The following is a 24,194-nucleotide window of genomic DNA, read 5'->3' on the forward strand; positions in this document are numbered from 1 at the left end:
CTTAATTGGCCCATTCTGGCCTTCATCTCCTAGGATATGGTCACCACATGCCTGCTTCTGCATTGCTGGTGGGGAAGAAAGTGCCGGACCCTCCTGCGGAGTTGCGCTATATAACGGTTTATTTCAAGCTAAACTGCATTACCGACGGAGGAGACAAAGTGGAACTCCTCGGCGGAACTTGAGGACAGGTTGTTTGTTTGCTCTGGAGCGTTAAAGGTGGGATAAACCCGGAGTGATCCCGCTCCTCCTCCTCCTCCTCCTCTGTATGAAATTAGTTGCATTTCATTTGATTTCCTCAGTTTACCATTGTGACATCTCAAAAGGCAAAGATCTCATCAAAGTGGACAAACACACCAGGGTAATAGAATAACAGTACAGGTGTGGTGATCTGGAATATCTGTCTGGAAAATGGACTGGTCGTCATGGAGACCGGCAGAGACCTGCACTAACCAAAAAAATAAAAAATACACCTGCGGCAACAGTCCCGTCCTCCTCGTAAATCCGATCCGGAGTTCTGTAGAGGAACCTCCATGGGTGAAGTTCTCCAGCAGCAAGAAGTCCTTTGGTGCTTCGGTCGGCGCTCCGGTGGTTTTAACCTGCCGTTATCGAGGGTTCAGGATTATTCTGAAGAGACGTGTCTTTACAGGCTCGATCTGCTGTGTTTGAGAGGTCTGTGGACACCTTGTGACCTCAGCGGACCCCAGATGTGACTTTGCAGCATTGGTGGAGCACCGCATCCCATGATCATCGCGTTATTAACCCGGGATAATCGCCCGTCCGCCATCGTTTCCTACAGCAGATCCCTGCTGAGCTTCCTGGAGTGTAATCCCTGCTCAGGTGGACAACACTACCTATAATCCCGTTTTAACCCTGTGCCCATGAGCGATGATGCTCTGGGATCTTTGCTTTCTAGTTCTTGCCAATTGCAGTTTTTTCTCCCATCTTTTTTGGATTGTCCGCTTGGGAATTTGCGTTATTGATTAGCACTTTTTCCCAGTTTTGTGTATCGGTCGGATTTATCAGATTCACAGACCAACCAGCTTCTGGTGTTGGAACTGGGAGCTAGATGTGCACGATGTGACATCTCACACCCCATAGCTGTAAAAAGTTAGGCCTGACAGAATCCAACCGGACAAGCGGCCGAGACTTACAAATCGAATTAGCATTTCATTAAAAAATGTAAACGATTAATAAAATACATTTACAACATGCTAAACACTTCTACCAATCACAGAAAAGCCTGGTCCCATAGACCGATCATTTCCGTCTCGGCTCGACCTGACCCGACCCAACCTGAGTAAAATGTGGGGACGGTGCTCAGTGGCACCTTGGCGGATCGGGATTCGAACCGGCAACCTTCTGATTACGGGGCCGCTTCCTTAACCGCTAGGCCACCACTGGCCCTACAAATTTGGGCCAAGATTTACAGCTCTGTCCCACAGTCAGGTGGATAAAAACACCAACACAACTTATGTTCTTTTAACTTATGTTGCTAAAGAAGAAGGTTGGAATTTAGATCATCTTGGATCTTTGCCGTTTGACTGGGTCTTCGGCATAAATGTAGAAGGTTTAAAAAACCTGGCAGGTCTGTACGAGACAGACATTGTCTGGTAAATGTACTGTGGGTGCCTGTGCTCTCGTCTCTGAACGGAGGGTAAGAGTAGTGGTTCTCGGAAACGGAGGAGACCATCCCACGGGTTTGGCCGGTGACCTTTTTCATCGGGAGCTGAGGGATTATGCCGCCGTTCCAGCAGATCTCGACCCCGGAGCGTCCTTCACTGAGGCCCGTGGCGCTCACGGCCGGGTGAAATATGGTTTTATTTTCTCTGCGTAAACTCTTCCTTCCGTGACATTTGAAAAGCCATTTTTTTTCCGCCAGATAAAAGCCGTAGATCTCTCAGCGTCTCAGCTAAGGACTGTCTTTCTCTTTAAGGTTGGAAGATGCCATGGGGAAGGCTTTTTTTATGACCTCTTCCCCTCCTCTCGCTGGATTCTGCTCGTCTTTTCTGCTTTTCAAGTGTTGCCATAGAAGCGCCACGGTCTGTGAGAGGCGGTGAAAAGAATTACTAAATGTGTGTTAGGGCTCTCGGCCGATTGCGATTAATCACAATTGAAAATTCTTAAAACTAAAGCTTGGCCAAATCGTTCAGGTTCATTCTGAGTTAATTAAAAAGAAACATTTACGTTTACAGCATTTACCAGACGCCCTTATCCAGACCGACTTACACTCAGGGTTAAGTGTCTTGCTCAGGGACACGATGGTAGTAAGTGGGGTTTGAACCTGGGTCTTCTGGTTCATAAGCGAGTGTGTTACCCGCTAGGCTACTACCACCATGGCCACATCGGTCGGCAGCCGCTCCTGTGCACACCCTGTGTTGCTGCGTTAAGTGAAAGTTTCAAGTGAAGCGATTGTCATTGTGAGACACTGCAGCACAGCACACGGTGACACAGTGAAACGTGTCCTCTGTATTTAACCATCACCCTTGGTGAGATGTGGGCAGCCATGACAGGCGCCCGAGGACCAGTGGTGGCAGTGGTGGGGGCAGTGGTGGCCTAGCGGTTAAGGAGGCGGCCCCGTAATCAGAAGGTTGCCGGTTCGAATCCCGATCCACACAGGTGCCACTGAGCAAAGCACCGTCCCCACACACTGCTCCCCGGGCGCCTGTCATGGCTGCTCACTCAGGGTGATGGGTTAAATACAGAGGACACATTTCACTGTGTGCACCGTGTGCTGTGCTGCTGTGTATCACATGTGACAATCACTTCACTTCAGTGTGTGGGGACGGGACCTTCTGATTAACCGGCAGGCCACCACTGAAGTTTAACGGGTTAAATATTTGAAATGATTCGCTGTGATTAATTTTGACATATTGTTGCAGGATGCGTTCTTACGCTCATTTTTCTCACTTTATATTACCGTCTCCTTGGAACAGTCAGAAAAGAGGAAGAGGCAGATTTGTCACATGATCCTAACTGGAAACACGGTTGACGGCCCACACCCGTAACACAATTAGACGAGAGGAAAATGTCCGTTGGAGTCTGGTGTCCCTGGAGAGCGTGCGGGCCTGTCCTCGCTGGATAGAGCCGAAATGACAGAAGACGTTTCGGAAATCGATGCGGCTCCCTGCACCGAGCAGTCAAACGGGATCTGCTGCCCCGTCTCTCAGATCAGATGGATTTAGCAGAGCGCCGGGTCCGGAACTCGACTCTTCATTTATATGGTAAACAGAGGTTACGGGTGCTGCTGTTTCCAGAGAAATCAGAGAAATACGCCTGACGGCGGAACTCGGGGGAAAGGCGCGATGATCAGACAAGGCCGAGCAGGGCTCTTACAGCCAAATCAACCAATCAAATGCTGCTTTTGTGCCCGTGTTACAAAGCTACCGATTTGTGATTTGAAAGACGTTGTTTTCAAAGACGTGGGTGTGCTTAAATGCAGAAAGAAGTTATTACTATTTAGTCTATGTCGGAGAAGGATATAAGAGGACACCTTAGTGTGTGTGTGTGTGTGTGTGTGTGTGTGGGGGGGGCTACTTCCGTATCGCAAGTGGGCGGGGTTTAGACGCCAATGACGTGAAGAATCTTCAGCTTCATAACCCAGGACACTGATCATATATCCTCACCTTCATAAAAGGTGGACGCAAAGACTGGTCTAAGACTGAAATGAAGACAGGCCGCCAAAAACAGCTATGCAGTGAGCCTCTGCCCCTCATGCTGTGATTTGAACTTTAAATGCTACCGAATCGAGTGTAAGAGAATTAAACGCTCCGTAATCATTTCCAGGGGAACGTGTTGAGATTTGATGGATGGGCTGCTCGGAGCTCCATATTTCTGTATTTATTTGTTGGACTGGCCTTGTTTTCTCATTATGATGCACAGGTCACGTCCACTTGGCAACAAGCGAGTGAATTAAAGCTGTGACCGGGTTCACCGAAATGAAACGACCTGCATCTTGTCACCATCATCTTCAAATTTGAAATCTGACGTAGCAGTGAAACCCGAACATGCCGCATTTTTCATAAATGTTTGGTGGGAACCGGTCCCAGAGTGCCTTTCAGAAAGCAGTTAGGTCCTCCACCCTTACAAATCAAGTGTAAAGCCACCTTGGCTCCGGGCGCAGAAGCGTATAAATCCAGCTCCAGCGTCTGCTCTGTTCGCAGAAGAAGAACGTCCAGCTGCTGCTCAGCGTGGGTCTCCTGGCGTCCTGGGGGGCGATTCTGCTGGCGGCCCGACTCCACTGGATGGGCAACAAAGCCCCCAACTTCTCCAACTCCGACAACCCCGCGGCCGACTCGCCCAGCCTCCTGACCCGCGGCCTCACCTTCCTCTTCCTGCCCGCCGCCAACGCCTGGCTCCTGCTCTGCCCCGACACGCTGAGCTTCGACTGGTCCATGGACGCCCTGCCCCTGCTCAGAGGCTTCACCGATGGCAGGAACCTTCTCACCGTGGCCTTCTACGCTGTGCTGCTGGGCCTGGCGTGGTTCGGCCTCCGCTCGCGTGTGCCCACGGGCAAGGAGGCCAACGGGAAAGTCCACGTCACTAACGGGAAGGTCACCACGAACGGACACGGCTGCCACCTGGAACAAATTCACCCGGCGCCGGAGGCGGAGGCTCCGCCCGTCACGCAGAACGGCACCAAGAAGCCGGCGGCCGCGTGCAGGCCTTCTCCGGCCGCCACCGAGAGCGTGGTGACCTTCTCCTTGGGCCTGATGGCCGTCCCTTTCCTCCCGGCCACCAACCTCTTCTTCTACGTCGGCTTCGTGATCGCCGAGCGCGTGCTCTACATCCCCAGCATGGGCTTCTGCCTGCTGGCCGCCGCGGCGATGAGGGCCCTGCACGTCAGGCTGAGGAGACGCTCCTCCAGGAGCCTGGTGCTGTACTGCGGCGCCGCCCTGGTGCTCCTGTTCGGGGTTAAAACTGTGCTGAGGAACCGGGACTGGCAGAACGAGGAGATGCTGTACCGTTCGGGGATAACGGTCAACCCGGCCAAAGGTGGGTTGCTTTATTTAATCCGGTCAGAAATGTGCAATTTCGACAGGAGGCTTGAAGGATCATGACTGGTCAGAGTTAGTTGGTCATTTTATTTGTCCTGAACATCAGCCTTCTTCTTAGGGTTGATTGGTCATTGCCGTGAAAATATTTACATTTACATTTCCAACATTTACCAGACGTCCTTATCCAGAGCGACTTACAGTCGGTAGTTACAGGGACAGTCCCCCCCTGGAGACAAGTGTCTTGCTCAGGGACACGATGGTAGTGGGATTTGAACCTGGGTCTTCTGGTTCATAGTTGAGTGTGTTACCCGCTAGGCTACTACCGCCACAGTGTGTGTTTACTGTTCTATATTTCGATGAATATACAGATTTATTAAACCGAGAACCACGATCGCAAAAGCAGCGGCTGGCTTTGAGTTGTGTTGAAATTGTCAAATCGATTCGGTTAATTGTGCACAATAAATATTAAAATAAATTTGGCTTCAGTAGATAATAAATGGTGGATTTACTGAAGGGTAAGTGTGTAAAGAATTAACATAAATTCATGTGTTAACAGTAAAATGTGACAGGTGGCTTTATGATCGATATGATGATGTCTGGTGCAAATTATTATTATTATTTCCACAAGCGTGGGGTAACCTGGGCAACGTTCTGAAGAACCATGGGAACGTGCTGGAGGCGGAGCACGCGTACAGGAACGCGCTGTTCTACCGCAGGAACATGGCGGACATGCTGTACAACCTGTGAGTATGTTTATAGCGGCGACGCCTCCTGCTCCACCCACCCGACGACCACGCCCTTGTTTAACCGAGTGTGGTGAACACGTTCTGCCGCGTTTCCTGTATTAACCGGGCAGAACCTTCGGCACCGGCTGCCTGCATGATATAATTCAGATTTGGAATTTAATTAAAATGTATGTATATTTTATGTAAATGAAGTTTCATTGTAATGATAAATCACCCTTCCAGTCTCATGTTCTTTAACTCATCTCGAGTAAATATGTCTGCCCAGGAAATAATCAATATTTCTGAGCTGATCAGGTAAACCCCGTGGAGGAACCACCATCTGTGGCTTCCGGGTTTTACAGGAAGTAAATCTTGTTCAGGGCCCAGATAGTCCGTGTAGTCCGGCCCTCGTTCTGACGGGATGCATACTGACGTCTTCGCCTCCTTCCGGCTTCTCTCTCCCAGAGGTCTTCTGCTGCAGGAGAACGGCAGGTTCTCGGAGGCTCTGCACTACTACAAACTGGCCATTGGGAGTCGACCAACTCTGGCTTGTAAGTTCTGCTTCTTCTTTCACTTGCGGTTTCAGGCTCCGTCAGACATGAGTCACGATTGGAGTATGTGTGTTTCATAATTCTTGAGTACATTTGGAAATTTGTTCTCGATTCCACTCCGCTCCTGGCGCAGTGGGGTCCCCACCATGCCCAGCCACTCTGTTGTCCTCGCCCAGCTGATGATCATTCATTAAACGTCGACCCTGTGGACCAGCCGCAGGAGACACCACTCCTCTATCAAACTGCTGCTGGCTATGGTCATGTCCTTTGTTGTAAGGAAAATACTTTAAGAATACTTCAGAATACTTCGGGAGTACTTTTAGAAAGCCTGGTGTGAAAGTGACCCGGGACGAAGCCAGAGTTTCTGGAGCAATTTAGGATTAAGTGTCTTGCTCAGGGACACGACGGTAGTAAGTGGGGTTTGAACCTGGGTCTTCTGGTTCATAGGCGAGTGGGTTACCCCACTAGGCTCCTACCGTTCCTGCGTTAGATGGCAGTCCACTTGCGTTCCATTTTGAAATCCGCTGCGCTGAAGTCAGCTGTGGTTCTGTGGCAGTCTCTGCAGATGCACTCCTGTTTACTGAGCGTAAGTGATTGACGGCACAGAGAGAAAAGGCCAGCGTGGGTTGAGCTGAATTTCATCAGCGGGATCCCCCGGGGATCAAACTGGCGCTGACTTCAGCTGCCGTGTTGGGAACAGCGCATTCTTCCCGCATTCTTGATTTACAAAATAGTAAATCGGATTTATTTCAGCCGTTTTTACCTCTTTTCACTCCAAGACGGCAGAGTAGTGAGGATTCCCATTTGCTCCTAATTTTTTGTTTTTATTGGTTTAACAAAATTGAAATAAATTCTACAGAATCTGACCAGAATGCATGTATTCATGTGTGTGTGTTTCTGTCTGAAATTGTGTGTATTAGCAGCCGATTATTTCAAGTAGCTTTGCAGGATGCCAGTAAATCCGGTCTTCTAGTCTGTGTCAGGTCAGGTCCCCTGTTTTGTGAACATGCATGGGGACCCCCGTGGAGATCGGCCGTCTGTCCCCCCGGCGGTGTCCCGTGAGGCCTCGTTACCCTCATGGCTCCGCCCCTCTCTGTCTGCCACCCACAGCAGCCTACCTGAACACGGGCATCGTTCTGATGAGTCAGGGCCACCTCGACGAGGCGAAGCGGACCTTCGTCACCTGCGCCGACATCCCCGACGAGAACCTGAAGGACCCCCACGCCCACAGGAGCTCCGTCGCCAGCTGCCTGTACAACCTGGGGAAAGTGCTGCACGAGCAGGGCCAGCAGGAGGTGCGGCAACACACACACACTTACACACACACATGCACACACTCATGCTTCCTCATATTAACTCATAATAACTGATGTTGGGTGTCTTCATTGTCGCTTGACTTTATTTGAACATGTTGATTTATATAAACGTTCAACTAGATGCTGTTGCACTGACATGGATAATGTTGACATGCGTCAGATTCCAGTTCATATCAGTAGTGACAAATCCCAAAAAAATTACAGGAACACTTAAACAACCCAATCTAACTCATGTCAGTCCACTTGGGAAGCAGCGCCGATAGGAAGCAGTCAATAGACAACAGGTGGAAATTGGCGGCAATTAGCAAGACGTCCCCAACGAAGGCGTGGCCCTGCAGGTGGGGACCACTGACCACTTCTCAGTTCCTCTGCTTTCTGGCCGATGTTTTGGTCCCTTTTGAATGCTGGTGGTGCTTTCACTCCAGTGGTAGCAGGAGACGGAGCCTAGAACCCGCACAAGAGCGCTATTCGGTATTCGAACCGCCAACTTTCTGATTACGGGTTCGTTTCATTACTCGCTACGCCAACCACCGCTCCACAAATCACTTTCATTGTGATAATAACCGATCATTAATAAGCATAAATCAGTAGCCAACAAGAGAGAAAGAAGTCTAATTATAACAAAATAGTCACTGGAAGCGGCGCAGAGCTGCAGCGGTCCAATATAAAGAACCACGAGCCCTGAACCTGGTGACCCCAGAACCACGTTTTCCATCTTGCTGTCGTGCTGATTGCGAAGCCGCAGGATGATGGCTGGACGGGCCTGGTTTTGTGTAAACACTTCTTCTTCTTCTTCTTCTTCTGCTTAATTCCCAGGAGGCCTTGTCGGTTTTTAAGGATGCGGTGCAGAAGATGCCGAGACAGTTTGCCCCTCAGAGCCTCTATAACATGATGGGTAAGAGAGAGGATGTGTGTGTGTGTTCAGGTCTTCGGATCAGCGGCGCTTCGTTCCCTGTTTGAACCCATGAACCTTCATTTTTTGCCCTTTGTGATGGTAAAGCCGCCCAGATTTATTTGCCCTCTGCCGAATGTGTCCAGGAGCTCCTGAGTGTCTTTTTATTGCCGCGGTCGGGAGGGCTCAGTGTGAGCGCCGCCTGAAGGGCGCTTCCGAAGGTGTCCTGTTTTCATAAACTCTTCTGAACCCGCGTGTGTTCGGTGAAATGTCTTCCAATTGCCCGGTCAAAACATACTTCTCGATGCGGAACGAACTCCAGCGGCATTTTTTTATTGCCGAGGTCTGCGTTGAGCTTGTGGGTTTGTTTCTAATAAAGAAGACGTGCCGATGCCTCTCAGAAAGATCAACCTTCAACCCCTCAGACCCACACAAGATACCCTTCAGATGTTGGACATCTGTCTGGGAATCCTTCATATGATTTATATGCAAATAATTTGACATGCCGGTGACCTTTTTCACCTCAGCCTGGCAACGTAGGGAAGCAGGTTCGTGAGAGTGAAGGTTGCGGGTTCAAATCCCGAATCAGGCGATTGGTTATGGGTGACTGGTTAAATGCAGAGGACACATTTCACTGTGTGCACCGTGTGCTGTGCTGCAGTGTATCACATTGACAATCACTTCGCTTATTAAACAAAACACATATTGTTTAAAGTGACATTCCTTGTGTGTGTGGTGTACACTCCTTTTTTTCTGCCAGCGATGGGTGGGTGGCGAGATGTAGAGACGCCAGCAGAATGTAAATGAATAATTTAGCATAAGTGATGTTTTGATCATTTTGATCATTTCATGGCCGTTTCCTGTTAGCACAACGGCATTAATGAAGTCCACAGAACGCTGTTTTCCAGTTGCGTCTTGTACAGAGTTTCGGTGTTTCCACCCGGTTCCATTTCAGACCAGCTACCGCTGTCAGTCAGGTTCCGTGCGCGTCGAGGAACCCAGCTCACGTTCCAGCGGAAACGCAGCACCAGACCCCCTCTAATTAAAATCGCAGAGCGCCGGGGTCTGGGACGCGGCAGGAGATCCGCTTTCACCGGCAGGAAAAGAAATGTCTAATAAAGGCCGCCAGCTGCTGCAGATGTGACGGCGCCACGGGCCGCATCCAGAACCGCGCTAACACGCTCCGCCACTGTGCCGGCCAAATTACACTACGAACGCGCCGCCGTCCGTGTTCCTGGAGGTGAGCGGCGGTGGTCGGATTCCTTTAATAACTGAGAGGAAGTGGCTGCTGGGAAACGGTGACATGTCCTTCTCCGTATTTGAAAACATAATGCAGGGTCATGTACAGTCCAGGCCAAAAGTCTGGACACCTTCTCATCCGACGTGTTTTCTTTATCTTCATGACCATTTACGTTGGTAGATTCTCACTGAAGGCATCAGAACTATGAATGAACACATGTGGAGTTCTGTACTTAACAAAAAAAGGTGAAATAAGTGAAAACATGTTTTATATTCTAGTTTCTTTGCTCTGGTTACTGCTTTACACACTCTTGGCATTCTCTCGATGAGCTTCAAGAGGTCGTCACCTGAAATGCTTCTCCAACAGTCTTGAAGGAGTTCCCAGAGGTGTTTAGCACTTGTTGGTCCAGCTCACCCCAAACCATCTGGACTGGGTTCAGGTCCGGTGACTGTGGAGGCCAGGTCTCCACTTTTTGTTAAGTACAGAACTCCACATGTGTTCATTCATAGTTTTGATGCCTTCAGTGAGAATCTACCAACGTAAATGTTCATGAAGATAAAGAAAACACGTTGGATGAGAAGGTGTCCAGACTTTTGGCCTGGACTGTATAAAAATTGATGGGATGAATCGTTATGCATCAACAGTCGAGGCATTGATAACCGTAATCAATATCTTCTCTCTAGTATAGATCTAGGTTCTAGCCTGGTCTTTGTACTGATTGTTTGGTACGTGTCTCTGTCGATAGTTTCGACTTTTGCTGCCGGGTCAGGGGACATCTGAGCTGTTGAGGGGATGATGCTGAAATGTTGGGTGTCAGGTCACGCCGGGTGACCCCTGAACTGCTGCCGGACGCTTTGGGGTCAGAGATTCACCCTTCATCTCTCTCTCTCTGTGTCTCAGGTGAAGCCTACATGAGGTTGAACAAGCTGCCCGAGGCGGAACACTGGTACCGGGAGTCGCTGAAGGCCAAGCCCGACCACGTCCCCGCCCACCTGACCTACGGCAAGCTGCTCGCCATGACGGTGAGACGAGGTCGTCGGGCTTTTTGTTTCAGGCTGATGTACTAGGAGCACCACATGCATGTCTTGCTCTTTTTTGGTCAGAATTGATTTTGAACTGAATGAACAGAATCCAGGGGCAGGACAGAATGCAATACGATTCGTACAGGAGACCGTTTAAAAATACCTGAATAAGTACATTTTTCTAGTGAAACATTCAGGTTTTCGGTCACAAGTCTCTTCAGCAGAGTTCATAATTTGGGGTGGAAAATAAAGACAAGTGCGTGGAGAGCAAGTATAGAGCAGTCATGACTCTGAGTGAGTCTAAAATGGCAAACCTTTCATTAGTAAAACATGTAGAATGAGCTTGTCGTTCTGGACCCCTGGAGCCGAGGAACCCAGCTGGAGGTGCTGCACCCCATCTCCCCTCATTCCCACCTCGACTTCCACCGCGTGGGCCGGGGGGGTTTACATTGACTGTACTGGAGGCAGAGAAAACGTCTGGGGTTCTTATTTTATTTCTTTATTTTGAACATTTCTCGAATGCAACATTATAGTTTTATTGTTGTGCTGTACAATCTTAATTAATGTAATAAAAATAGGTTGGTAGGTAAGATGTGTTACACAGATTTTTTTTTACTTTTTAATCTTCAAAGCTCAGTTTTTATCCACATCACCTGCTTTTCAGCCAGAAAGAGAACTGAATGCGGAGGAGGCTCCGCAATCCTCCCCCATAGTTGACATTACACATACAATTTAATTCACCCGTATCGTACATTTACGGCATTTATCAGACGTCCTTATCCAGAGCGACTTACAGTCAGTAGTTACAGGGACAGTCCCCCCCTGGAGACACTCAGGGTTAAATGTCCTGCTCAGGCTACCGATGGTAGGAAGTGGGGTTAAAAGCCACTAGGCTACTGCCACCTTAATATTATCCACTCTGGAAAAGATTCTCTTTTATTATTCACATTTTTTTTTTTTTTTTGACCCCCCACTCCCTGAAACACCTCGATAGTGGGTTCCTCACCAGGGTCACAGCGAACTCTGGAAGGTGTCAGGCTTTTTATTATTTTAGTCCCAATAATAAAGGACACCAGTGAGCATTCACTTCAGATTCAGGGCAGTAAAACTCACTAAAGATCTGAACCCCATCCTCACTCATCGAGGGCGGAGGCTGCTGGAGCTCTGCAGGATGCTCCAGACGGGGTTCCCGCACCTGACTGGCAGGTACGGCAGGATCTGGAAAAACCCGCCGGGCTCTACAACGTGTTAAATAGATTAGAGTCCGATTCACCACCTGCTCTCCGCCGCTCTGTAGTGTAAATAAGAAGGATTTTGTGTTTATGGGTAACGCAGCTGTTGAGCAGCTGAGTGTGAGTGTGTGTGTGTGTGTGTGTGTGTGTGTGTGAGTGTGTAATATCATGCTTTAAATCGGGTTTAATGCTTCTTTCCTCATGCGATGTGAAAATTCCTCCATGTTTGGTCTGATGAGGCAGAAACGCAGATCTGATTGAAGTGAAGTGTTTACACCGTCGCTGGTTCTTCAAAGCTCTTTCTAATGATACAAGCGCTCTGTGTGCAATCCATCATGATGTTCTGCTGGAGCACACACGTTTTCGCTCAGAACGAAGCACATTTACATATACGCCCTTTACCAGGCGCCCGAAAAGCAGAGCGACCTGCAGTCAGTCAGGGATAGAATGGTAGTAAGTGGCCTTTGAACAGGATGGTAGGAGCCTGCTGAGCAGGACCCTTAACCCTGAGTGTCTCCAGGGGGGGACTGTCCCTGTAACTACTGGTTGTAAGTCGCTCTGGATGAGGGCGTCTGGTAAATGCTGTAAATGTAACCTGCTAGACAACAGTCCCTTGTTTGAAGTGTATTGTATGTTCTTACTGTGAACGTTCTGAAATCAAGTAAATTGTCCATCCCGGGTTTATCGTCCCGCTGGGAATGCACAGCTGGAATGACGTTGTCCCCCCCCCCCTCCTGTCTCATCTTCCAGGGCCAGAAGGTCGAGGCCGAGCGGTATTTCTTAAAGGCCATCCAGCTGGACCCCACTAAAGGGAACTGCTACATGCATTACGGTACGAGTTGCACTCATTCCACGTCCCAGTCGTCAGAATCTGTTCGTCTGAGGTTCCAAATACATCAACAAAGTCATAAAAAAACAGGACTGTCAATCAGTTTTTATTTTATTTAGACTCGTCGTGATTTAGCGTGCTGTAATATTTAAATCCCTTACAGAGACACTTTGAACGATGAAGCGTCTGCCAATCAAAACCTTTGCTTGCGCGGTGGCCAATCGGCTGGGTTCCGTCCTACATGGCAGACACGCCCTCCCTCAAGCGTACATTACAAAAAGACTCTAAATCCCGTATTAAATATTCAAAATGAATCATCCCACATCATCGTCACCGGACCTTCATTCTTAATGCTGAGGTGCCTCGAAATGAATATTAATAAACCAGCGAAAACAGGTCCGGTGTTATCGGCACTGTTGGAACCGGTTAATCCAGCGGATTAAATCAAAGTGGATATAATATTAATATGGATATTAATATTATAATAATATTATAATATCTTATTATATTATAATAATATAATATTAATATGGTTCTGCTTCTTCAGTTCCAGACGGTGCGGTTGTTTCACGTTTCGCGGGGTCTCCTTGACATCCAGTTCAGCCGTGTTTTTCCCCCTCAGGTGGACCAGTTCCAGGCCATTAACCGCTCGGTGACCTCTGACCTCCTCCCGCTGGCGCGTATTTCCGAGGCCACCTGCCGCGCGCGCGTCTGCGGCAGCGGCGTCACTCGCCGAGCGGTGATGGTGACCGGGCTCAGCCGGATAGAACGCGACTCGGGAATTTTCGTGGTTTTAATTCCGGTCATTCCAGGCGTCATTTACGCTCCTCCGGACTGAGGAACGGGTTTTGGGGGCTCGAGTCACCTTGAGAAGTTGGCGGGCGAGGTGTCGACGGGGGGAAAACATCCTGAATTCAGGAGCCGCGGCAACCCGCCCAACATCAACAGCCCGTTCATTTCCAGCCAAACCCCCACACGCCCGCCCCGCCCGCTTCCCACGGCAGGGGCGGCCCAATCGCACCTCCGCATCTCTCCTTTCGGCAAATTGCTACAAGGTCGGACGTTCTGCCGGCCAAAGGCAACATCTCTTCCCGGCCAACGCAGCTCTGCTGTGGGGCGGCGGTGGCCCAGCCGTCATCAGAAGGTTGCCGGTTCGAATCCCGATCCCCCCGATCCGACTGAGCAAAGCACCGTCCCCACACACTGCTCCCCGGGCGCCTGTAATGGCCGCCCACTGCTCACCAAGGGTGACGGTCAAATGCAGAGGACAAATTTCACTGTGTGCACCGTGTGCTGTGCTGCTGTGTATCACATGTGACAATCACTTGACTCTGACTCCACGCTTCTTTCCTTCTCTGGCGGCGTCTCCAGGGCAGTTTTTGTTGGAGGACTCCCGGCTGCTGGAGGCTGCGGAGATGGCGGAGAAGGCGGCGCGTCTGGACGGCGGCGAGTTTGACGTGATCTTCAGCGCCGCTCACATGCTCAGGTCAGACCCCCCCGCCTGGCGTTATAACCGCTGCGCAGTCCTTTTATTAAACGGTTATTAACGGGATTATAATGTTTACGCCAGGCGCGTCTTTTAAATGAGAATTAAAGCGGACGGGGACGTCGTGGAGGGAGACAGCTGGCGGATTAGGACAGCGCCGGGCCGGCAGGTTCGGAGCGAAGTTGGCCGCGGGTTTCGCGCTCCTCGCTAATCCCCTCGGCTCTCGCCGCGGGGCCCGGGGCCGCCGCCAGACCAGAGTCCCGGAGTCACGGTTCCTTTTCTCACCACCGCATCCTCGCTCCTGTTCGCCATCATCACTCCATCTTGCTCTCGTTTACGCCATTTACCAGACGCCCTTATCCAGAGCGACTTACAACCAGTACTTACCGGGACAGTCCCCCCCTGGAGACACTCCGGGTTAAGTGTCCTGCTCAGGGACACGATGGTAGTAAGTGGGGGTGGAACCTGGTGTGTTACCCGCTAGGCTACTAGCAGCCCCCGTTCGGGAACCGAGCAGCCCGGTTCCACTCCCTGGCTCTTCGTTGGACGTTCCGGGCCATTTGGGGTCGTCTTCCGCACGTAAAGAGACTGTAGGACCACACGAGAAGGAATGTATCTCCCGGTTCTGCTTTTTTTAATAAAATAATATGTCGGGCTGAGACAAAAAAGTGCATTTCAGTGAAGGTCCTGTGAGTTTTAAAGACGTATTTCTCGGAGGTTTCCTGATGGTAATAACAGCTCCTTTAGTTCCCAGCACGCGGTCCTGTTCTCGCCAGAGACAGATGAAGTGACGAGTGAACAGTTCGGCCGCGGCCCACAAATCCACGGCGCGCTGCCCGCTAGCGCGGTGTACTGTAATGGGTGCGGGTACCCCACCCTGCGGGGCCGCGCCACGGACGCACCCCCAGAAAACATATTAAAATGAGGCGTCCTGATCTCAGAGTTTCAATTGCAAGTAAATGCGCAATCGAACATTAGGACTTAACAAAATCGGTCAGTATCAAATTGGCTAATATCGCCTTACACAATTTTGACGATACCCCATAACCACCAGGCACTTATAAATAATCTGAGCCGTGGTCAGAATTTATTCGAATTAAATTCCAAGAATGAACGACCTGGTTCGCCATATTCTGTTTTTTTTTTTTTTTTTTTTTTTTTTTTTAGATGAAAGCATATTTCTGTGACATCAAGGGACGATTCAACCTACTTAGTTCTATAGTTGCACAACGGCCCAAACCCACAACAGCACGCTCTAAATCTCTAATTTCTTGTTCCTGGGAGAGTTTGAAGGACAGGACACATATGTAAAGGTGTGCGTGTGTGTATATATTTTAAAATAAAAATAGACGTGATGCCTCCGCTGCATCCACATTAACTCCATAGGGGAGTTTTCTGCCCCCCCCCGGGTGTTTTCCAGGCGTCTCATTATGGACGCATCTCGCCATCTTCCCGAAACCCGGTGTGGAATCGGGAACAGCAGGCCGGACATTTGAGGGCGTAGAACTGTGCTGAATGTGTCTTAATGTGGGGGGGGACACGCCCTGCGTGGCCTCTTTTTTTTTTTTTTTTTTTTTTTTTTACTTCACCCGCTTGCACTTTTTAAATAATGCTGACAGCGTATTGTCCTGTAGGACATTTTTTCCTTTCTTTTAAGGGCGCTGTGTTAGATCTGGCTCGTACTGCAGAGTTTTTTTTTATCTCTTATTTTATGTTTTTTAATTATCGCGCAGGAGATAATTCAAATAAAAGTTTTAAGCATTAATAATAAAATTAAGAAAATGTCTTGTTGTGTATATAAACATGCATGTGTATATAGAAATAAATTCATTATAAAGAGTAATTTAGAGAAGTAATATAGCTTTCTCGTAGCTTTTTTTTAAAAGCTTTACTTGTCGGGTCGGGCCTGATTGCAGAGGGTCATCTGGCGAGGGCTTCATTTTCTCGTCTGGGTTCGAGGTCGAGCTGGTTAAACGAAGACCCGAGTCTCCTGTCGTCGTGGCGACCCGGTCCGGCTCCGGCCTCGGGCCCGTCAGAGTTAAACCGCTACGCGCAGGTCAGCCGTTTTAGGCGAACAGGTAGGCGGAGCGCTTTCAGCTGGAATGGAGAGCATATGGAAGACATTCCTGCTTCATCTGGGGATTTTATGGCGGCCTCTGTAGACACAAAACGTTTCTGGTCTTGTGGGACGCGAACGTCAAGGCGTCTCAGGGCCCTGTTGTTTTATCTTAAAACTGATCTCGGCCGATATTTACAGTGGCCGCTGTCTGTAGAAATAAGATCAGAAGTTGAACTGCGTATCTGACCAATTCGCAACAGATTTTCCCCGTTCTGCCTTTCTTCTCCATATTCCTGGTCCTCGGAGGGACTGCTGGGCCTGGGTTGTACCAGGACGCCATTTTCACCGCACGGTTGTTTACCACCATCTCTTATTTTCTCTGCTTCATTGAACGAGTGCGGTATGAAGGAAAACGCGCTTGATGCACCGCGAGGAGATGTTGACGGTGCTAAATTTGCTAAAATTTGCTAAAATCTTGACCATTAGCATTAGCAGATCAAGCTAATATCAGACACGGAACAGCCATGAAGTGACGCTGCGTAGTCGTTCTTCGTGTGAATGGTATAAAAGAGATTCTAAATTCTGACTTGCCAGTTCATGTTGGATGCAACACGGCACACTGGTCGACTGGGTTAAAGGCCACGCCTCTGCCATCAGCGATTAACGGCGCGCTTTTCGTTGGCGTTTTGCAGGCAGGCCAGTCTGAACGCCGCCGCGGAGAAGTACTACACCCAGGCGGCCAACCTGAGACCCAACGTGAGTATTAAGATCTTCTTAAACCCTCCAGTTGACCCCGTGTTGGCCATCCAGATGGCCGAGCACCGTGGTTCCACTTCACCGGGCCAAAGAAGAACTGAGCCCGAGGCCCGCAGCCCGAGGCCCGAGTCGCTTCAGAAGCACTTCGCAGCAGCGGAGGAGCGTGGATGTGTCCGGGGAGATGTTCAGCTCGGGAGGGACGTGTCGAAAGAGGAACGCCGGCAGTTCCGTCACAACTCGAGCTGGAGAGATGATTTATAGAGCCGGACCGGAGGCCTGCTAGTCATTTCGAGCTCCCACCGCTCGGCCCCGCCCCCCTTCTGTTTTGGTTTAGAGCAGCTGAAGGAGGTCATCTTGCACGGGCCACATCTGGAGACGCTGCTGGGACCGCGGGGCCAAGGGGCGGGGCAGCGCGGCGGCTTCCTTCGCCCGTTTGAAGCCGCAGCGGCGCGGCCGCGTGACGGAACCGTAATCCCCGCGGAGTGCGTCACATGACCTCGTTGCGGCGCGATGCCCGCTTGCCAGGGCAGCGGTGATGGATAAAGCGGCAAGTCCGGCTGGACTGCATCTGGACTCACGTCCACCCGGAACCTGAACCGTGAAACATTCCCTTTCACAACATTCCACGAGGAGATTATTGAGTCCTCATAACGCTGTTCAGATGTTGCCTGATGATCATTTTATTTTTCATTAGTGGACAGTTTCTGCTGCGATTTCTTACCCAAATGGCCACGATCCCCTGGTTTGTAGTGTTTGTTTAAAAGAGGAGAGCAGGGAGAACGGCCGAGATGAGACGAATGTCAGGGGACACGGCCAGAGGGGGGGTTATTTTATGAGCCTAATCCCACGCTTACGAGGGTCCAGGCAGGAGAGGATGTATTTTGTTTTCAGCCATGCTTCCCTGAGAACGTCACCCTTCAGACGTTGATGCTGGAAAAATAGCGGAACCCAGTAGGACCGGGAATAGGTGACCTCAGTGGTAACCCTGGCCTTGAACTCTCATACACTGGTCTTTACATTTTTAATGTATACTATTGCCTATTATTTTAGTTGACATTGTGTTTTAATATGTTGTGTAACAATGTTTTGGAGACCAAAAGGGGGCGATCTGAAATTCTTAATGACATGACATGTCTTTGCCTGCTCCATCTAGTGGTGATTCCGTACATGACAATGAAAAGTTGGCTCATTTATTTATGCTGGTTTGTATGAAAAATTTTCAAATATAAATCGAGTGTGTGTGTGTGTGTGTGTGTTTTAGTATCCAGCAGCATTAATGAACCTGGGTGCCATCCTCCACCTGAATGGAAAACTGCAGGAGGCGGAGTCAAACTACCTCCGCGCCCTCCAGCTCAAACCCGACGACTCGATCACCCAGTCGAACCTCCGCAAGCTCTGGAACATCATGGAGAAGCAGGGAATGAGGACCATGGGGCCGTGATCCTTTTGCTTGACCGCTATGATTTTGAAGGTTCATGGGGTCAGAAGAACACTGGGGACACGAGTTTCGTTTTTGCCGTATTTTTACCCCTCGTCCTCAACATCGTTTCACATGGGGCATAACTTGAAGCAAGAAAACACGATACTTACTTGAAGTCTTGTTGGTGATATGAGGGCTTGTACAGGATTCAGAGGGAAAAGGGGAATTGACTGCATTACCCACAATGCCCTGGTTTTTGGGACAGAGTTTGAAAATGTGCACGAATTGTGTTCTTTCCAGTGCTTTTCATGCAAACAGAAGAACTCATGGAACCAATTATGACTCTGCAGTTTTACAAGAGATTAATCCCTAAAAAATACCCGGTTCTTTCTGTGAAGGAATTTATTTTTCACAATTAATGAATTTTTCATTTCCTGAATAGTTTTTTTTTTATGAATCTGAATGGTTAATTGAACAATATACAAATTCTTTTCTCTGAAAAGGTCCTATGCCAGACCCCAACTTTATACAATTCTTTTTGCCAAAAAACCACAGAGCAGAAGCTGGTCTCGAGCGCTAAACGCAGTTTTTCTTACGTGAAGGATTCGAAGCTGACTTGTAGCAGAGTCGTTTTTTCTATTTCACCCGTAGCTCTTTATTCCGTCTCAGAAGCCATAGTGTAGCTGTTGTGTTCCACACCTCCCCTGGGTACGTCATTAGATGTAGAGATGTTCCTTAATTCCATCTGGCAATGACTCTCCTAACCAAACCAGTCCTCCACGTCCAGCAGTCGCCATCAGGAGGAACTGCGTAGGCGGAATATTTTTTTATTTGCGTTCGACGTTAAATTCCTTGTCTGCAAGTGTACAAATAAAATATAATATATAAAAGGCTACGTAATTTTGTATTCAAGTTGAAAATCCTGGAGAAGATCTTTTGGAATTGTGTATTAATATTGTTAGACCTTATTACTTTGTCATTTTAAGCCGTGTCCATCAGTTTCGTGTGACAAGTGTGGCATTCTTCTGTGAGATGTGTTGGTTTTATGTGATTTGTAATTTATTTACGCATACATTACAAAAAATGAAATGAAATCCTGATCAAATGACAGAATCGTATCGTATGCCGTAATACAATGTTGCCATTTATTACAAACATAACAACACAATTGTTACACGTTGTGCTATTTGAATGGACAAAGAACTACAGTGTAGAGTACAATGTCCTGTCAATCAACATATCTGTATTTCAGCTACATGTCACCTGTGTGTGTGTGTGTGTGTGTGTGTGTGTGTGCGCGTATTGGCCAAGTGAATCAACAATGCAAATCGTGTCATGCTACTTCCTAACATCACAATCGATTCACAAATCTGTGTTCACTGGCACCGAATCAGTAGATGGGGGCGGGACAGCCCGCTGTTGATTGCTCAGCCAATGGCAGCATTTTGGAGGCGGTCCATGATCGTGATTGTCTCCATGTTGTCCCCTCTGTGTAAACCTGTGTTTGCACGCGTCACAGCGCGTATCCACTCTCTTTCTCCTGACTGTGGAAACTTCCGCGTTAAATCGCAGTGGGGAAACTGGGAGGGGAGTGAAATTGTGTGTGTGTGTGTGTGTGTGTGATTGCTCAGGGATTTTCAAGCAGTGTGTGGTGGTGTGGAATCGTGCCAACTGAGCACAGTGAGAGTTTACTAAATTAAACGAGAAAAAAAAAAAAGTTTTATTTTTTTGGAGAACTTTGTTGTATTTGTATAAATTATGGAAATTTGTAGCCTTTGGGGAGGGGGTTGTAATATCCGAACACGCCGTTTGCCAGATTTGGAATTTTTTCACAATAAAGTGATGTTGTCCTGCACTGCTGCCCGGACTTTTCCTTACGTCCCGTTCTCACTCCCAGCACTCATGTTTTACACGATTTAAACACCATAAACAGATGTCCCCATGTCGTTCCGTGCTTGTCGATGCATAAATCAGTTCACTCCTGATGAACACGGTACAAGACGAGGGGATCATTGTTGCTCCAGGAGCAAAATTCGTTTCAAAAATCCATTCCCAACTGTGGAGACACTTTTCATTTTGTGACTGAGCCAGCAGGAGAAAATGTGTCAGCTTTCGCCCGGCAAAGATTAACGATTAATAATAAATACTCACAAACTCTCGGCGCTGAACACACACTGTGGCCTGCCTGCTTATTGGCTAATGTCACATCTTCATCAAATAGAACATGAATGAGGAAACACAAGCCGATTCTTCTAATCCGTGTTTATTTGCCTCTGGTATTATTAAAAAAAAGACATTAAAATACATAACTATTCTCATCAAATTATCCAGACATTTCATGTTCAGATGGGGTTTTTTTTGTGCTTGTTCTATTTGCTTCTATATGTTGCGTGTAATTGCCATTTAGGGGTTTTCCTGAGGTCACTGAAGGGTCCAGATGCCGATTTCTCAGTTTTACTGGATGTCGTTTACCGGCGTCCGATGCCAAATGCGAATCGGACACGCCAAGCTCGTCCTCGCGATCCCATAATCCTTTCAGCACCACTGCTGTGTGCGTGTTGTTCTGTGTTGGTGAGCGATTGGTATTCTCGTTAAAGCACTTCTTACAGCATCTACAGCACAAAAACCTCATGTATTAAAATATTCTTAGGGACTAAAACAGTAAAAACCTGTCATTTTCTCAGGTTTACCTTCTGCCTGAGCGCTTTGGTTTAGGTGCCGTAGGTAGAGTAAATATTTGATGGTCTGCGAATGCTTTGTGGACATGAATAAAGCCTCTTGGCCTCCTCCACCAGGCACTGGTGTTCAGCAGCAGGCCGGACCCTTCGCACCGGTTCAGGAGCTCGTCTCGTGAGCTTCCCGACTTTGAAAGGAGACCCGTCGTGTGGATTTTCCATGATTGAAGACCACATTTGATTTCCTGCTCCTCCGCCGGTAACCGCGCGGTTTTTATCCGGGCATCGGAGCGTCCGGCCCGGCAGGAAATGAGCCCCATGTGCGGCGTGAGGAGGAGTCCGCGCCGGGGAGGGGGGGGCTTAGCGCTCCCTCGCGGGCGCGTTTTTCTTATTACACCGTCACACGACAAATCCGGCGCCGCTATCGAGCGAATTGGCCGAGGAATGTTCCGCCGGCCCGCCGGGCCTTTGATGTGAGCGCCGCGGCCTTGCAGTTCGGCCGGGGGGGGGGCAGGGCCGTGCGTGACTGGCGGGAGTCGCCACCCTCTGGACTCAATAGACCGTTATTGGAACTCAGCGACAGGTTCGTACGGAGAACATCTCCGGAGCAGCAGGTTCCTGTTAGCACACCACTAGGGGTTGGGGGTGGTGAGGGTGTGGTTCTAATATTACAATGAGCACGTTTCTTAAGACTAGTTGGTATTAATGTATACAAAGAACACGCCCACATGAATGTACTGGCATAGCAAAGCTTATTAAGTATTAATAATAATAATAATAATAATGATGATGCGTAACTTTCCCCATGAGGCCACCACGGAGCCCCTTCTTACAGAGTTATAAAACTCTGGCAGGTCTATATTGTCCTTTTTTTTTCAGCGTCCCTCCATTCTGGTTCAAAGTGGGACATTTATATCCACATAAACCTTTCTGGACTCCGACCACTACAAGAGAGTCTTATTTGGTTCGGACGGCGAGTCTCCGTGGGCTTGTGGTTCCGTATAAACATCAACAACAACGACAGTCTGGAACCTGGGCTGCGTTACAGAACCTTCACGCTTCACACTTTCACAGGCCACCATCTGCCTAACCGCTCGCAGCTAATCTCTCCTCCCACGACAAGGACACGCCGAGGACACGCCGAGGACAGGCCTGGCACGCCCATAACTCTCCCCGCCCGGTAATAATAATCGTGACCAGCAGGCGTGACGCCCGCGTCACGTCACGACGAGAGCAAAAAACTGGGATGAAGGAGGTCAGTTCGTATCGAATCGATTTCACATCAGGGTCACGGGGAATTTGGCACCAGCTTTCGAATATGAGGGTTCGGGAGAGAAAGGGGGGAGTCGATCCCACACTTTTACAACCTTCATCAAATGGTCATGACCTAGTGGTTGACCAGGAGACCCAGGTTCAAACCCCACTTACTACCATCGTGTCCCTGAGCAGGACACTTAACCCTGAGTGTCTCCAGGGGGGGACTGTCCCTGTAACTACTGATTTTAAGTCACTCTGGATAAGGGCGTCTGGTAAATGCTGTAAATGGAAATAACGCGATAGGAGAGGAGTCCTTTTCTACACAAGCTTCTTGGAAATTCCTGCCCTGCCTCTGACTTGGTGTTAATAACCATTAATAAAGTGAACCTGCACGTAAACACTGGCATGCAGGCGCAGTTACGTGAAGTTTGATTTACGATCGGGTCGTCCACCTTTCTTATGAAACACTGCCCCCTGTTTGGCGGAGTAGGAACTCACCGGCGGGCGGGTGCCCAGTTTTTGACACCCATCTTGGTAGTGGGGGTTTGTTGCACTGATACTGCACTTCTGCTTCAGAGTGATCGATGGCAGAACAAGATCGAATCCAATCACAAAGCACCGGCCTTATTACCGCGGCGCAGGCGACAATAAAGTTGGAGGAACCAGCGGGCTTCACCAGTGAATGAATCGGGCGGCCGGTAAAGGTGTCCTGCACGATCAATCATGCCGGCGGTGGTGTCCTGGTGGTGGAGGTGGCATCAGATTCTGTTAAAGCACGCGGCCTTATCATCGCCTCCTCTTATCGCACCATCGCACCTCTCACCGCTCAAGCGGCAATATATTCCGACATGCAAATATGAATGCATCAATCATCCCCTGTTCTGACTGTTCTGTTCTAATGACACTGCGCTGATGTCACTTTTCCGATACCTGCAGCCTGGGGTGGGGTGAAGTGAAGTGATTGTCACATGTGCACACAGTGAAATGGGTCCTCTGCATTTAACCCAGTGAGCAGTGGGCAGCCATGACAGGAGCCCGTGGAGCAGTGTGTGGGGACGGTGCTTTGCTCAGTGGCACCTTGGTGGATCGGGAATCGAACCAGGAACCTTCTGATTACGGGGCCGCTTCCTTAACCGCTAGGCCACCACTGCCCCACCAGGTGACAACCACCAGGTGACAACCTGACAGGAAATAACTGCATTATATCAGTTCAATACGGATACAATTAGAACCTGTTTTATCGCTATTATTACTGTGGTTGTTACTGCTGTTGTTGTTGTAATAATTAATAATCATAATAATAATAATGTGATGTTCTTCAAAACCTCTCCATCACCATATGGATTAATAATTCTTCATCGTACAGATAGACAAATACTATTGGAAGCAGCTACGTTACATGACGTGCATTAAATTCTGTCCAAAATACCTATTCTGCAGTCAGTCCATGTGTTTTTTAATATGGTGTTTAGGTATGAATCTCCTCAATATTGACATCATGATTTCAAATAAGTAGGTTTAGGGTTGTTGAACCATTGATATTAAGTAAGCTTTCTATAATATTAGAAGCTATTACAGAGACAAGTGTGTGAGAAAAAAGCTCCAGAGTTCATTTATTTTAACAGGGAAAATGTTTCAAATTAAATTACAGCATTAATATTAATGAGGATAGGCTTTGGTATATCCAGTGGTTTATTATTAGTGGTTTATTATGTATTTGTGTTAAATTTGGTTATTTGC

General features: G+C 48.7%; 1 protein-coding gene across 2 annotated transcripts in view; it reads left to right on the plus strand.

Moving 5' to 3' along the window:
* Positions 1-24,194, plus strand: part of tmtc2b (transmembrane O-mannosyltransferase targeting cadherins 2b) — a 96,696-nt gene that overhangs the window by 37,074 nt on the left and 35,428 nt on the right. The window contains exons 3-12 of one of the 2 annotated variants that reach the window (XM_028957554.1): positions 4,161-4,992; positions 5,623-5,737; positions 6,185-6,270; positions 7,381-7,565; positions 8,403-8,481; positions 10,619-10,740; positions 12,723-12,804; positions 14,173-14,287; positions 17,039-17,102; positions 18,364-20,377. In XM_028957554.1, coding sequence (XP_028813387.1) covers positions 4,161-4,992; positions 5,623-5,737; positions 6,185-6,270; positions 7,381-7,565; positions 8,403-8,481; positions 10,619-10,740; positions 12,723-12,804; positions 14,173-14,287; positions 17,039-17,102; positions 18,364-18,543 — 1,860 coding nt within the window. In that variant the 3' untranslated portion in view covers positions 18,544-20,377. Of the gene's footprint in view, positions 1-4,160; positions 4,993-5,622; positions 5,738-6,184; positions 6,271-7,380; positions 7,566-8,402; positions 8,482-10,618; positions 10,741-12,722; positions 12,805-14,172; positions 14,288-17,038; positions 17,103-18,363; positions 20,378-24,194 lie in introns of those variants that run through there. The other variant, XR_003742835.1, reaches the window with a different exon arrangement.

This window comes from Denticeps clupeoides, chromosome 17, assembly GCF_900700375.1.
Source record: "Denticeps clupeoides chromosome 17, fDenClu1.1, whole genome shotgun sequence".
NCBI classification, from domain to species: Eukaryota; Metazoa; Chordata; class Actinopteri; order Clupeiformes; family Denticipitidae; genus Denticeps; species Denticeps clupeoides.